The sequence below is a fragment of the Heptranchias perlo genome, chromosome 16 (assembly GCF_035084215.1).
Source record: "Heptranchias perlo isolate sHepPer1 chromosome 16, sHepPer1.hap1, whole genome shotgun sequence".
In the NCBI taxonomy this organism is placed as follows: Eukaryota; Metazoa; Chordata; class Chondrichthyes; order Hexanchiformes; family Hexanchidae; genus Heptranchias; species Heptranchias perlo.
The window spans coordinates 57,034,213-57,050,855 of NC_090340.1; the positions used below are offsets into that span (position 1 = coordinate 57,034,213).

The 16,643-nt window shown below is 41.4% G+C and overlaps 1 protein-coding gene across 2 annotated transcripts in view; it reads right to left on the reverse strand.

Annotated features, from left to right (window-relative positions):
* si:dkey-234i14.6 (uncharacterized) overlaps positions 1 to 16,643 on the reverse strand; it is a 95,216-nt gene that overhangs the window by 47,670 nt on the left and 30,903 nt on the right. The window contains exon 2 of one of the 2 annotated variants that reach the window (XM_067998156.1): positions 6,764 to 6,940. The exons of the other annotated variant lie outside the window; for it this stretch is intronic. Within the exon in view, the coding sequence (XP_067854257.1) occupies positions 6,764 to 6,940 (177 nt within the window). The remainder of the gene's footprint in view (positions 1 to 6,763; positions 6,941 to 16,643) is intronic. 2 annotated transcript variants of the gene reach the window in all.

Below are 16,643 nucleotides of genomic sequence, written 5' to 3' on the forward strand. Positions count from 1 at the left end.
CAGTTAGAGTGCTTCAAGCAGGTGACCCACCACCACTTTCTCAGGACAACAATGGACAATAAATGCGGTCTTACCAGCACTGCAAACATCTTAACAAAGAAAAAAGTAATCCTTTAATGCAATTTATGTGGTTACATTACTTAAACATTTTTTTTCCAAGTTTGCCAAACTTTTATTTATTTATGTTGGTACCATTAATCTCAGGGTCTGAAAATTGTGGGTTCAAGTCCCACACCCGGAGTCCAGCATATTGGTTCCAACGACATAGGTAAAAAAAGCGATGGGGTCCTGCAAGGTGAATTTAAGGAGTTAGGAGATAAATTAAAAAGCAGGACTTCAAAGGTAGTGATCTCAGGGTTACTACCGGTGCCACGTGCTAGTGAGTATAGGAACAGGAGAATAGACAGGATGAATGCGTGGCTGCAGGGATGGTATAGGAGGGAGGGTTTTAGATTCCTGGGACATTGGGACCGGTTCTGGGGAAGGTGGGACCTGTACAAGCGTGACGTGTTACACCCGAGCAGGACCGGGACCAATGTCCTCGCGGGGGTGTTTGCTAGTGCTGTTGGGGAAGGTTTAAACTAGAGTGGCAGGGGGATGGGAACCTGAGCGGGGAGTCAGAAGGGAATAAAGTTGAGAGCAGCAAGAGAGGGGAAGACCCAGGGGAAATCTACAATACAAATAGTACAAACAGTTGTTCAAGAACAAGTGAAAGGGAAAAGCGTAGAGCAGCGGAAAGAAAGTGTACTTTAGGCACGACAGATAAAATAAAAACTAGAAGGCGTAAGGCTATTTAACCCAGCATCAAAGCTGTGGCAGGGGGTTGGGAACCTGAGCAGGGAGACAGAGGAAAGCGTGTCAGGAAGGGACAGAAGGTATGGAGTAAAAGGTTAAGTGTTAAAAAAGGAAAAAGCAGGAACTAAGTGTCACAAAACATATTTGAAAGTTCTTTATCTGAATGCACGAAGCATTCGTAACAAAATGGACGAGTTAACGGCACAAATAACTACGTATGGGTATGATCTTGTGGCCATTACAGAAACATGGCTGCAGGGTGACAACGAATGGGAATTAAATATGCCAGGGTATTTAACAATCAGGAAGGACAGGCAGGAAGGAAGGGGAGGTGGGGTGGCTATGTTAATAAAGGAAGGAATCACTGTAATACAGAGAAATGATATTGGGACAAAGGATCAGGATAATGAAACAGTTTGGGTAGAGATAAGGAATAATAAGGGGAAAAAAACACTAGTGGGCGTAGTATATAGGCCTCCTAATAGTTGCAACTCTGCTGGAAGAAGTATTAATCAGGAAATAGTCGGGGCATGTAATAAGGGAACAGCTATAATTATGGGGGATTTTAACTATCATATTGACTGGACAAATCAAATTGGGCAGAGCAGCCTTGAGGACGAGTTCATTGAGTGCATCAGGGATGGATTTCTTGAGCAGTATGTAACTGATCCTACAAGGGGGCAAGCAACCTTGGACCTAGTCCTGTGTAATGAGCCAGGATTAATTAATAATGTCCTAGTTAAGGATCCCCTTGGAATGAGTGACCATAACATGTTTACATTCCATATCCAATTAGAGGGTGAGAAGGTTGGTTCTCAAACAAGCGTACTGAGCTTCAATAAAGGAGACTATGATGGTATGAGAGCGGAATTGATTAAAGTGGACTGGGAAAATAGATTGAAGGGTAAGATGGTACATGAGCAGTGGTGTTCATTTAAGGAGTTATTTTACAACTTTCAAAAAATATATATTCCACTGTGGAAAAAACGGTGTAAAAGAAATGACAGCCATCCGTGGCTAAGTAAAGAAATTAAGGATAGTATCCGACTAAAAACAAGGACCTGTAAGGTAGCCAAACTTAGTGGGAGGATAGAAGATTGGGAAGTCTTCAAAAGACAGCAAAAAGTAACTAAAGGATTGATTAAGAAAGGGAAGATAGATTATGAAAATAAATTAGCAAAAAATATAAAAACAGATAGCAAGAGTTTCTACAGTTATATAAAAAGAAAAAGGGTGGCTAAGGCAAGCATAGGTCCCTTAGAGGATGAGAGCGGGAAATTAATGGTGGGAAACATGGAGATGGCAAAAATGCTGAACAAATATTTTGTTTCAGTCTTTACGGTAGAGGACACTAAGAATATCCCAACACTGGACAAACAGGGGGCTCTAGGGGGGGGGGGGAGGAGCTTAATACGATTAAAATCACTAAGGAATTGGTACTCAGTAAATTAATGGGACTCAAGGCGGATAAATCCCCTGGACCTGATGGCTTACATCCCAGGGTCTTGAGGGAAGTGGCAGTAGGGATTGTGGATGCTTTGGTAATAATTTTCCAAAATTCTCTGGACTTGGCAAAGGTCCCGGCAGATTGGAAAACTGCTAATGTAACACCCTTATTTAAAAAGGGTAGTAGACAGAAGGCTGGAAATTATAGACCAGTTAGCCTAACATCTGTGGTGGGTAAAATTTTGGAGTCTATTATTAAGGAGACAGTAGCGGAACATTTGGATAAACATAATTTAATTGGACAAAGTCAGCATGGCTTTACGAAGGGGAAGTCATGTCTGACAAATTTGCTTGAGTTTTTTGAGGACATAACGTACAGGGTGGATAAAGGGGAACCAGTGGACGTAGTGCATTTAGACTTCCAGAAGGCATTCGACAAGGTGCCACATAAAAGATTATTGCTCAAGATAAAGAATCACTGGATTGGGGGTAATATTCTGGCATGGGTGGAGGATTGGTTATCTAACAGGAAGCAGAGAGTTGGGATAAATGGTACATTCTCGGACTGGCAACCAGTAGCCAGTGGTGTTCCGCAGGGGTCGGTGCTGGGTCCCCAACTCTTTACGATCTATATTAACGATTTGGAGGAGGGGACCGAGTGTAACATATCAAAGTTTGCAGATGATACAAAGATGGGAGGGAAAGTAGAGAGTGAGGAGGACATAAAAAACCTACAGGGGGATATAGACAGGCTGGGTGAGTGGGCGGAGATTTGGCAGATGCAATATAATATTGGAAAATGTGAGGTTATGCACTTTGGCAGGAAAAATCAGAGAGCAAGTTATTATCTTAATGGCGAGAAACTGGAAAGTACTGCAGTTCAAAGGGATCTGGGGGTCCTAGTGCAAGAAAATCAAAAGGTTAGTATGCAGGTGCAGCAGGTGATCAAGAAGGCCAACGGAATGTTTGCTTTTATTGCTACGGGGATAGAATATAAAAACAGGGAGGTATTGCTGCAGTTATATAAGGTATTGGTGAGACCGCACCTGGAATACTGCATACAGTTTTGGTGTCCATACTTAAGAAAAGACATACTTGCTCTCGAGGCAGTACAAAGAAGGTTCACTCGGTTAATCCCGGGGATGATGGGGCGGACGTATGAGGAGAGGTTGAGTAGATTGGGACTCTACTCATTGGAGTTCAGAAGAATGAGAGGCGATCTTATAGAAACATATAAGATTGTGAAGGGGCTTGATCGGGTGGATGCGGTAAGGATGTTCCCAAGGATGGGTGAAACTAGAACTTGGGGGGCATAATCTTAGAATAAGGGGCTGCTCTTTCAAAACTGAGATGAGGAGAAACTTCTTCACTCAGAGGGTAGTAGGTCTGTGGAATTTGCTGCCCCAGGAAGCTGTGGAAGCGACATCATTAGATAAATTTAAAACAGAAATCGACAGTTTCCTAGAAGTAAAGGGAATTAGGGGTTACGGGGAGCGGGCAGGAAATTGGACATGAATTTAGATTTGAGGTTAGGATCAGATCAGCCATGATTTTAATGAATGGCGGAGCAGGCTCAAGGGGCCTATTGGCCTACTTCTGCTCCTATTTCTTATGTTCTTATGTTCATATAAACTAAAATGATGCTTCAGTGCTATACTGGGAAAATGATGCACTGTTGGAGATGATGGCTAGAATTCTCCTCCCAGCAGCAGTACTCAACAGGGCACCATGACCCAATTTGATTTGAGGATCTTCTAATATGCAGGGGTAGCTCGTGGTGGCATGGGGCTTAGGTGCCTGAAGGCATGGTGACCAATACTGGGGGGGGGGGAAGCACAAAAGGTCAGAGTTCGAGGAATGGAGACGTTGTAGACCTGGACGAAATTTGCGAGCTAGGGAGGTATTTAAAATTCTCATCTTGTGATTAAATTTGAGGCAGTGGAGAGGATTGGAGCTGGCATAGGTCAACATGGACATGGGAAATGGGCAAGAAGGACTTGGTGTGGGATAGAACATGGGCAGCAGGGTTTCGGTTGAACTGAAATTTACAGAGGGTTGAGGATGGGAAACCAGCTGGGAGAGTGTCGGAGTAATTACATCTGGAGGTGGTGAAGGGGTTTCAGCGGCAGATAGGGTGAGGTAGGGAAGGAGGCAGGCGATGTTATGGAGATAGAAGTCGGCAGTCTTTGTGATGGAAAGGATGTAAGATCAGAAACTCAGCTCAGGGTTGAACAGGACACCAAAGTAGTGAACAATCTGGTTCAGCCGGAGACAGCGGCCAGTGAGGAAGTGGGGGGGGGGGGGGGTGGGTGTGGGACTGTTGGCAAGGGTATGGAGTTTGTGGTGGGGGCAGAAGACAAAGGTTTTGGTCTTCATGTTCAGCTGGAAGAAATTGTGGCTTATCTAAGACTGAATGTCAGAGGCAATGAAGGGGTCAGAACAGTTGGTAGAGAGGTACAGCTGGGTGTCATCAGTGTACACGTGGAATCTGACCCCATGTCTCTCGATGATGAAGAGGGGGCCAAGGGTGGATCTTCGCGGAACCCGAAATGAGAGTTGCCTCACTTCATCTGGAGGATAGCACCTCTGGCAATGCAGCACTTCGTCAGAACTGTACTGAAGTGTCAGCCAAGATTATGAATTTAAGTCCTGTAACCCGCAACTTTCTGATTAAAGGAGACAGTGAATGGATGTGGAGAAGTTGTAGGATGTATTTTAAATGAACGCTTAAATTTACATTTACAGTACCGCTGGCGTCCTCAATGCTTTGATATATTATACCCTCTGTGGAACTCTTACCTTAACCCTTCTGTCCTTCCAACTCTCGCCCTTTTGTTTCCCCTCTGCAAAGACCCTTAAAACCAATTAGGGATGAGCAATGAATGCAGCCATGCTCGTGTTACCCACATTCTGTGAACAAATTTTTAAAAAATGATTTAATGCAATTTGTGTCGTTGCATTTCCCTCATTCAATTTTCTCTCAAGCTCACTGGGCCTTGATCGTGTTTAATGCCACAGCTGCCAGTCACTGTTTTTTTCTTATTCGTTCATGGGATGTGGGTGTCGCTGGCGAGGCCGGCATTTATTGCCCATCTCTAATTGCCCTTGAGAAGGTGGTGGTGAGCCGCCTTCTTGAACCGCTGCAGTCCGTGTGGTGACGGTTCTCCCACAGTGCTGTTCGGAAGGGAGTTCCAGGATTTTGACCCAGCGACGATGAAGGAACGATTAAGATACTGTCCCGTACCTTACCCAATTGGCAATTCTCCACATGCCAACCCAGACTGCAAATGTCAACAGGCTGTTGGACTGTGGGAGGACATCACAGAGGAGGCCAATCTTGCCCTCGGCGGGCACACTGCTGTATTTTCCAGCTGAGGCCCATGCGTAGCAATCAGGAAAGAGAACCTTGGGCAGTCTTCTCCCTCCCCAACCCAGATATGTAGATGGCAATTGTATCACTGCATCCTGGTGCGCATGGAAGTCACAGATTATGCTCTAGGTCTGCATTTTGATTTTAATTAGACTTGTTAATATTTTTAAAAATTTTAATAGCAGATACAATTACATCACAATATCGCCTTCGAGTTCGTATCCCCTTTACAACCAGATTAAAAAGTCCAATTTATTTTCCCAGGCCAAAGATGCCCTCAATTAAACTTTGCCTTATTTCTATAAATGTAAAGACACAGAGCTGCCAATATCAATAACAAAATTAGATTTTTTTTCTCTTACCCAGAATAAGCTTACGAGCCAAGTTTTCGCTTAAAAGGGGAACAAGTCATCCAAAAAAGTGTGAGCCACTTTTAAACACTTGGTGCTCCGATGAAAATCACATTGAGGTGCATCATTACAATAACAACTTACATTTATACCGTGCCTTTAATGTCCCAAGGTACTTCAAAGGGATGGAATCAGCCCAGCCAAAGGAGGAGATATTTGGAGTGGACAAAAGCTTGGTCAAAGAGGTTGGTTTTAAGGAGTGTCTTAAAAGTAGAAGAGGGAGGTGGAGAGGTTTAAGCAGGCATTACACATACCACAACACTGCTGTGACAGAAAGGACACGTGACTGATCAAACTCTTTTACCTATCGAGACAAGACAGAAGGGTGATCCAGCAGACACTTATTTGTGTGTAGATGTTACCCCAAGTTGTTTGAACTGATTACAGATGTATAGATAGGATGGACCGGGGAAAGAGAACAAGTTGTTTCAGATTAGTTTTTCCTAGAGTATATTGAAAGTCTCCAGCATAGACTGTTCTTGCAAGAGTCTTGTTTACTTCCTACAACACTTTTCCAGTCAGAGATTGTTGATAAAGCCCCTATTGTTATAAGGCACTGTATCCTCTGACTCACTGTGAGCCATGTCATGGGAGATCTAATTCATTATTAGACAGCAACCAAAAAAAAAGACGCGGTGGTATCTCAGTGAGGGGCAGCCTTCAGCGCACGTTCTTGTGCGCGGGGAGAGGGAAGAAAGTCAATTAAAACTTGCTTAAAGAGCACAAGGAAATTAAATGGTACCTGTCGCTGGTCCGCTCTCTCTATGGCTGCATTAGCACCATATGCATTGCAGGATTCCACAATGTAATCTGCGCTGACTCCAAGTACAGAACTCGACCCACCACACGAACCGTCACAAACTATGATCACACGGGGCAAGTCGGAAGTTGGGATCTTCTTCAAGTATTCCTCGGTGAACTTGGAGGGAGTGGGTGGGGGGGGGGTGGGGGAATAAAGGAAAAGATAAATGTTACCGACAAATGCACAGAAAATTCCATCAAGTCCAAGGCAGTCAATAGGATTAAAATGTGCCGGTTCGCTACGTTGTTTAATAAGATGGAAATATCTGTCTGATTCAGTCGGCTGTCAAAGAAAATAAAATCAGAGGTCAGACATGGAGCCAAATCTCCATGGCAACCATACCAGAGGCTTATAATATTAAATTTAATTAGCATCTGCTATGGTTACAAAATGTAGACAGGAATCGGACAAGTTTAGCAGTGTCTTTTATTAATAAGGGCAATGGCCAACCTGATGCAAAGCAAGACAATCATTTAAAAAGGGGATTTGATTTAAATTCAGAAGACACTGAAAAATTAATCTAGCATTTTAGTTCCTAGACTAAACATTTTTATAAAAAGTCTCTAAGTTAGTCTTTCACATGACAGTTAAAAGCCTAAAAGCAAGTTTAAAAAAAAATTCTGATCAGACAAAGGCAGAACATAGAGAATGAGGGTGTATGTGCTCAGGAGATAAGTGAAGGCGAGGGTGGTGGTGGAAGAGAGGTTAGGAGCGAGATTTATCAGAAAGAATAAAATAGTTTGGAAACACATTAAATACATCGGAGAGAGATTTGTGCTGCATTCTGTGTAACAAAACTGTAACTCCATTTATAAGGAAAGTGTTTAGGATTTTGCTACACAGCACTGAGAGTAAATCTTCCTCCAGGGAAGTGTATCTGTCTTTAAAACTGAGGTAGATCAAGATAGGTGACATTTTTATACCAAGATATCTGGCTCCAAATGAGTTAATCACTTTGGTAAAGAGCACTCTATTAAATTTAAAAGAGGAATCATATTTGTGCATATTTTCCCACTGATCTGTCAGTAAGGTACTGTCTGTATTCAATGTGATTAACCACCAGAAAAACCTAGCCAGCCAATAATAAATTGACTGTTATCTTCTCAAACAGCACATAACTCTAAGCTATGCTCAAAGAAAACCAGACTCCACAATATACATATATTAAAAAAAAACTGAAAAGGCATTAGAGTACAGGAATATATATGAACATAGGAAACTGCTGGACCAAAAAAAGACCATGGTCCAATTAGTTCACCTTCTACCATCCTGGTAGTTGCATGGTACAACAATGGAGTTGTTGGCTAATCATATCAATCAACCTCTATCAATTAGTCTATAACAGACCCAGACATGAGGCGAGGAAACCCCCAATGGTGGAGAGCTTTGGGAACCATAGGTCCAAAGTCACCTGTTCCTCCCAAGCATGTTACACTTACCAAGTCAAGTCTCAAATTACTCATACTGTATCCCAAAATATTGCCCACAACAGTCTCAATCTTCAGGAGAGTCAGAATGGCCAACAAGGTACCCCACATTAACAGGGATACAACGGAGAGTTATTTTATGGATGGGAAAAGTGGGTGGGTTCCCTTATGCGAATGTGGTCTATCCTGTATTTTGCTGCAGCCAGGAGATCCTTTACAGCTGTGCTCAGGCCCAGGAACATCTCCCCTTTTATCTCTTCGGTAATAATTTTGAATGCATGCATGTGGAAGGTGACTTACTCAGTGCAAGTAAAATGTGAAACGTGTGTCAATTTACCTCTAGTGCATCATATACTGAAAACAAAAGGGCTGTTGTCAAAGATCACCCATCATTTACAATATTGGACAATCAAAGAATAAGGAGGCAGTTGCATAAGTCACAGCAGATTTACATTTGAAAATGAAAACCTGTGGACAATTATCAGTGTAAGGGTATTGAATCTAAATTCTGATTGGATTTGGATAACTCATTTGCAACAGCCAGACAGCAGAAAGTGTGGAACTCCGTACCTCTGTCTTCCCTGCTCCTACAATCCAAGCTATCTACTTTTTTCAATCTTGGCGGTGTCTTACATTACGGCACCTGGCCCTCCAACCTAGGTCCTCAATTTTAAAAAAGTGATGCCGGTTTGGTTTATTTTAACACAATCCAACCCTTATTGTCATCTTACTCTACGTCAATCACCTTGCACTATTCTATTTCGAATGCATTTAGTTGACAGTGGCAATATAGAGTAATGGTAGGTAGGGCATTAATGTGAATGGTAACATATGACAATTTGTGATAACATTAACCCACACTGGACAAGCCAGGCATTGGCCATTAAAAAGAATAGACTCTGAAAAGTACACACTTTGAAAGAGGAAGATAATTTTTGGAGTATTATTAAAAAATTACTACCTATCTGGGACATAACCAAAGTATAAGCAATTGTATTACTCGAGCGACCTTCTTCTCTAAAGATGAATGTGTCACTCAAATAGAATGAAATTATATGCTGTGCGCTATTAGCACATGAACATATATTGCACCTGCATGAAGTTCCCTTCCTATTTCAATGGCGGCATTAGCCCCATCAAAATAAACTGGCTGTACAATTTCTCATTTTCTTCATGATGACAATCGTTAAAATTTATATATTTTTTTTACAATGATTTGCTCTGAAGAGTAGGGAATGTTCTGTAAGCAAATGCAGCAGCCATTTTGCACGCAGCAAGATCTCACATCAGCAATGAGATGAGTGAGCAATTAAACTGATGATGGTCGAGGCAGGAATGTTAGCCGGGGAACAGTCCGTTTTTCTTCGAATAGTGCTGGTGACCTTTAACCTCCATCCGGACGTCCCATCCAAAATACAGCACCTGTCACTCAGCAGTCTACTGGAGCGATTATTAAAATCTTCTGTTCAGCCTTCGGGCTCAGGGGCACAAGCTACCAACAGAGCCAGGCTGATATTGTTGAATCTCGGCCATGTGCCCTTGCTTTATTTATTCAGCTTAAACCATTTTGCAGTGGTGTAGCTCATTTGAGAAGAGAACAACTTTTCTTTGCCAATAAAATGCCTGCCAGTAGATTCAGGATACCAAGCTTTCCAGCTACATTTCAGTTTATTTGTTTTAAATCCCATTTTATAAGTTATTATCTCTACATCTTAAGCGTCTCCCTGTGGGATTGGCAGGCTATCCGTTGCCAGGATTTGGAGGGAGAGGGAAAACGGAGAGGGCTGATGGGCAATTTTCCTGATTAAAGTGGTATGTATGAGAGGCAGGAATTCTAGAGATTAAATGACCAATGAATGTGAAGTTAGTGACAGGAATGCTCACATGAAGCGATCTCCACCACTGACGATTCCCTAATTGTTATGTCCGAATAAACACTCATATTGGTGTGGTAATAACTAGCTGTTTTTATTTCTAGACCCTCTAAAACATTCCCGTACAAAGAATAACAAAGCAATACAAGAGAGACCTTGGAGTGTAATTGCTACAATGTGCTAACTCCCATCCGGTACCCCTCTAGTGTTCAGTTAACAATATGCCAGTAACATGCATATCACTAACAACTTGACAGTTCAAGGAGGTGAAAAGCAAAATATGTGGATGCTTATTTGTACTTCATTCAATTTAGTATACTGTATTTGCTGCTTACAATGCAGTGAAAGGGAAAGTGTATATATATGTACACACTTGTACCAAGTCACAGAATAGTCATCTGTTCTTTTCCATCTTTCAACTGAGACCAGCCAGCTGGACCTGCTCTAAATTGTAAGGTAAGGGTCACAGTATCTTGTTTCTATATACCCTCTCTTGGTTGGGAAGATAGAACAGAAAGAATTGCTGTTGGACTTTGCAGACAAGGCCAGCACACACTGTGCAGCATTATGGACCCTATCACTGATGGATCTTCAATCAGCTCCGTCGAAGGAAGTTAAAGAATTTTCATTAAAAAACAATTACTTTTGGCCCACAGTCAGATCTATTCTAGTTCTTTTCTCCCCACAAAATATCCCTATTCTTTAAGTGTGTATATTTTCACAAGATCTCATATTTTGAAATAGTTTAGAAATTAAGAAATGGATGGCTTTGACTTGGAGAACCATTTTTCTTTTCTGTTGTCTGAATGGCAAATCATAATCCTGCAGACAGAAATTAATGTTTTATTTTTGCTCTCTTTCTCACTTTGACTACACTCACATATGTCTTCGCTAAACCAAAGCCCGATTTTGATAACCATCAACCCACCTGCGAACACGAATACAGCCCCTGAATGCCCATTTATGCCTAGACTGCCAGAACTACTAAAGACCATAGAACCTCTCTCACTGGATCACCAAAGAAGTTGCCTCAGACCAGCAGTCAGGAATCAACTGCATCAAGGGCAAAAGGAAAATTATAGTGACATATATTTTTAAACAATCTAAAATCAAAAAGGGTCCGGACACAAATCAACCACTTGTCAAAGAATAGAGTTAGATCATCCGAAATATAATCCAAGTTTTGGTAAGTATAGTTTCAAAACTATTATACATTATATTTTTGATTGCATTCTCTACATAGTCCGTAAGATTTTAATCTATTGGGAATCATTAATTGGAATTTCTTTTAAAATTCTTTCAACCCTCCTGTTCCAAAGGCAGTAATTCGTATTGGTCAAGGTTTCACAGGCAGTAGGATATCTCCAGCACATTGCTCAAGCGGCTTTTCTTTATTTGTGACCCTGGACTGTCACAGGTGGTCGGGGACAGGCAGCTACTGAACCATGGGGAGGACATGATAGCCAAGCCGCAGCACCCTTACTGCTTAGGAGATCGAAGGGAGGGAGTTTCTGGTCCTGATCACAACCAAAGAAGTAGGGTACGTGTGACTGGCATGTGAAGGAAAATGGATTGAAAAGCTACCAAATCAGTGACTAAGCACACAGGAAAACAATAAGTCCAGCATGGACCTTCCGTAAAATCTACCAACAAACGGAAGCAGAGGAACCAATCAAATCAATCCAAATATTTGTTTTAAAAATCCTTTTGGCAATCATCTTAATTTCGACACTAAGTGAATATCTTACTGCTGGAAAAACAAGACATTGAAAATGATAACGTTTTCACAAAAATGTTTAAATTTACATATTCAACAACTTTTCTTGTGTTTGAAGTGTATCAAAGGATGTGTTCTGTTGGAATAAGCCTAGGGCTCAAGTTCATGGGACTTCTGAGAGCAATCACTGTCAAATGAAGAGACTCAACAAGGGATTCGGCTAGAATTTCCAGCATAAATTTATGCTTACAACTTCCAGAATTATTACTTTGTTTACGTTTGACAGAAGCATCAAAATAAGGTAAAATGTGAACTATAACTTCCACCCCCCCAAAAAGGTAACTTTCCTCGACCTATATTCAATTTTTTTTTAAAGCAATTCAGCACGTTACATGTGGAATGTGAAAGTTTTGATATTTGCCATTGTTTAATCTTTATATTGTATGCTAAATGGTTACACTAGTGGCATTTACTTTATTTATATTTACCTCAGAACTCAAAACCAAAGCAAAAATGTTTTTTTTTAAAAAAGAATCAATAGAAAGAGTGGACGTTCTGGGAGAACTGATACCATTAACCTCAATTGTGGAGAAGCTGCTAGAAATGACAATCCAGGACAAAATTAATAGTCACTTGGAAAAGTGTGGATTTGTAAAGGAAAGCCAGCATGGATTTGTTAAAGGCAAATCATGTTGAACTAACTTGATTGAGTTTTTTGATGAGGTAGCAGAGGGGGTTGATGAGGGCAATGCGGTTGATGTTATGTATATGGACTTTCAAAAGGTGTTTGATAAAGTGCCATATAATAGGCTTGTCAGTACAATTGAAGTCCATGGAATAAAAGGGGCAGTGGCAGCATGGATACCAAATTGGCAAAGTGACAGGAAACAGAGTAGTGATGAATGGTTGTTTTTCGGACTGGAGGGAGGTGTACAGTGGTGTTCCCCAGGGGTCAGTACTTGGACCACTGCTTTTTTTGATATATAATGATTTGGACTTGGGTGCACAGGGCAGAAGTTCAAAATTTGCCAATGACACTTGGAAGTTTTCAAATATTGAGGAGGATAGTAATAGAATTCAAGAGGACAAAGATAAGCTGGTGGAATGGGCAGAGAATGCAGAGAAGTGTGAAGTGATACATTTTGGCAGGAAGAATGAGGAGAGGCAATATAAACTAAATGGTACAATTCTAAAGTGGGTGCAGGAACAGAGAGACCCGGGGTATATGTGAACAAATATTTGAAGGTGTCAGGACAGGTTGAGAAAGCGGTTAAAAAAACATATGAATCCTGGGCTTTATAAATAGAGGCATAGAGGACAAAAGCAAGGCAGTTATGTTGAACCTTTATAAAGCACTGGTTCGGTGACAGCTGGAATATTGTGTTTAATTCTGGGCACCGCACCTTAGGAAGGATATGAAGGCCTTAGAGAGGGTGCAGAAAAGATTTACTAGAATGATTCCAGGGATGAGGGACTTCAGTTACGTGGATAAACTGGAGAAGCTGGGGTTGTTCTCCTTAGAGCAGAAGTTAAGAGGAGATTTGAAAGACGCGTTCAAAATTGTGAAGGGTTGAGAGAAAGTAAATGAAGAGAAACTGTTCTCATTGGAGGAAGGGTGCAAACCAGAGGACACAGATTTAAGGTGATTGGCAAAAGAACCAAAAGGCGACATGAGGAAAAACTTTTTTTATGCTGTGAATAGTTACGATCTGGAATGTGCTGCCTGAAAGGGTGTTGGAAGCAGATTCAATCTTGGCTTTCAAAAAGGAATTGGATAGATACTTGAAGGGAAAATATTTGCAGGGCTACGAGGAAAGAACGAGGGAATGGGACTAACTGGATTGGTCTTACAAAGAACCAGCAGGGGCTCGATGGGCCAAATGGCCTCCTTCTGTGCCGTAACCATTCTATGATTCTATTTTTCACATTTGGAGGGAGACTCTGAATAAAAGTCCTGAATTTAAACTGAACCTTTTAGCAACACTAAGCACAGGTCCAGAGATGTTTGGCAAAGGACGAAAGATGTAAATTAGTTCAATCTTGTCCAAAATGTTATTTTCTTGTCCCTCAATATAAAAATTCAGACCCGAAACAAATTGCCCAAAGGTAAAGAGCTACTCTCCCATGTTATATTTATTTATGTAACGGTGGTATCTGAGTAGGGTTGCCAAGCATCCAGATGTCTCCTGGAATTAAAAGTTAATCTCCAGGACACTGCTGCAGGCAACTAAGGGGGAAAATCATAGGGGCAGTAAAAAAAAATACATTTTCCATTTTCTTTGAGAAAGGGGATGTGCCCCTGAGGATAAACGTGTCAGGTGACCAAAGGCGGGAACATGGGGGCGGAACGGGGTAGTCAGGTGATGAAACCTCCTGGAATACTCCCAACCAGAGTTAGTAACTCAATGTGAGGGAAACAAATTTATATATCTGCCTGGAGTGGGCAAGGAAAATATTTATTTATTTTCCATCAATCATTCAAAAAAAAACTTAGTTCACTGTCTAAGCTGATCTTTTATAAACTTATTTCCAAATTCCCTTCAGTCAAGATTTGAATCCCTTCCCCTACTTCCTAGCCACAGCAGCCCTTCTTTGCACCAATGTAATCTTTGATGTGTCCATCATATTTCAAGTGTTGTGTTGCTAGACAAATTGCTATGTCACTGTTGAAAAGGGATATAAAAAAATACTGAAAGCCAGCCATTCCCTGCTGGTTTCTTCTGACCTTGGAGAGGAACTGCAAATTTACAAGTAGTTGCCAATCGACAGCAAAACCTCCCCAGCAACTGAGGCAATTGACCTCAGGCTGCGTCTAAGAGCAATTAGGCTTCAGCATGTACTTAGACAGCAAATAGACCTTGTGACCTTAAAGGAACGAGTCAAGTTGCACAGTTCCATCTTGGCAGCAGAATAATACATGGTGCATTGTGCTGTACAGTGCACCGGACCCCTCTAAAATACCATCTCCTCCATCTTACCATGGGCAATGCCAAGGAATATGCACCATTACATTACTTTATTCAGCTCGATCTCTTCTATAATTGTGCACATGCAATCTAATATCTTGATCCATAATAATATTAAAATTAAACTGTTTAATTGCGTAAAGATGGTAAGACTGCCAAACACAAAAGCTGCACTGATGAAACTATTCTTCAATGTAATAGTTGAACTGAAAGGATCCCATCTGAAACGTCAGCTAATCTTTCTCTTTCAGAGACTGACTGACCTGCTATACATTTGCAGCATTTGCTGTTTTGATTTCTGACTTGTTCTATTTGGTTTCACAGTCACCGTGCTTTTAAAAAGTAGTGTAGGGCCAGTATTTTCCAGCGTATCTTTTGGTGGCGTAAGTATCTTTGTTCCAGCTGGGCAGATGGGTAAGTTCACGAATGTTTAATGGTTTCTATGATTTTAATGCACCATGTCCCTTTAATTCGGAACTGTCAACCAATGGGAGCAAGTTTGCGATTTCGGGGTTTTACGGCGCAGATGCGCATTCGCGAACTTGCACAATCGATTTGCCAGCAGAGAGACAGGACGCCATTCAGGGACGGTGAGTAATTTCTGGGCCAATAATTCTGAAACTGGTTCCTCTTTTACTCTGGAGGAATAGCCAACATGTTTCAGCCTTCTATGCTATACTACTGTTGTCATTCTGTCTTAAGTCTCCATATAGTATCTCAACGGGGATGTGGGCTTTTCAGCTGAACATCGAAGGATTGTGTAGGCACCATCATACAGGACAAATTATGCAACTAAATTATGGTCAGCTCTTGACGGAGATTTGTATCATGTAGCAAGGCATCTCATTTTTAACACAATATTTGCTCCCCAAATAATATAAAATTCAACCTGAAGATCATTTGTTTATTTTCATTCAATTGCTCTTTTGGTCTCCCCAGGCCATATATTATAGTCCAACCAAAGGGTCTGGCACATACTTCGTTCTCTAGCCTTTGTTAACATCAATCTTGCAATGGCCACTAGGGAGAGTGGCAGGGTTGGGTAGATTGAGCCAATTCACTCTGCCTCTGTGGGGAAATGGGGTCAGGGAAGTGTCTGGTCTCCATTCTGTCTCCACCCCAAAGTCGGAGCTGAAATGAGTAGCTTACAGAATCAAAGATACAATCCTTCTTTCTACTATTCTGTGGGTACAGTGCGTTGGAGGTTCAATATGCTCTACCCCCGTCTCATTACCGTCTACCATCATATTCCCAGAGTCTGCATTCCAGACTTGAGAGCAGATTGCATTAGATGGTCATTTTAGGATTTAAGTTTAGCTCCAAAGACTGTACATTTATTGAAGCAAAAACAAAATAATACAAAAGTCCTACACAGTGTCAAATAACAACTTACTGATTCTGTCCACACAAGTCTTACACAACTGCATTCCTACAGGAGCAGATGCATCATACAGCAATTGCTACGTATTTCCATTACAATGGTCATACTCGCAATGCGTGAACCACATAACTGGGATATTTGCCAACTGCGCATGAATTCTGATTGAATTAACTTCTATTTAGGTTTGCACTGCTATTGTTCGGGATTGTGCAAGGAGGAAATCGTCACAGCGGTGCAGACTTTGATCAATAAATAACAGATGGAATTTAATAACAAACTTCAGCCAAATAATTCCAAGCGTCCAGTCAAATAACGAAGGTCACGTCAACCAAAAAGAAAAATGACGACACGCTGGGAGCACATCTCAAAAAAAAATGTTCCCAACTGCCTCAAAAATAATCTTTAAGGCTGCCTTTCACAAACTCCATAAAATATGCACCAACCAGTTTGGATTC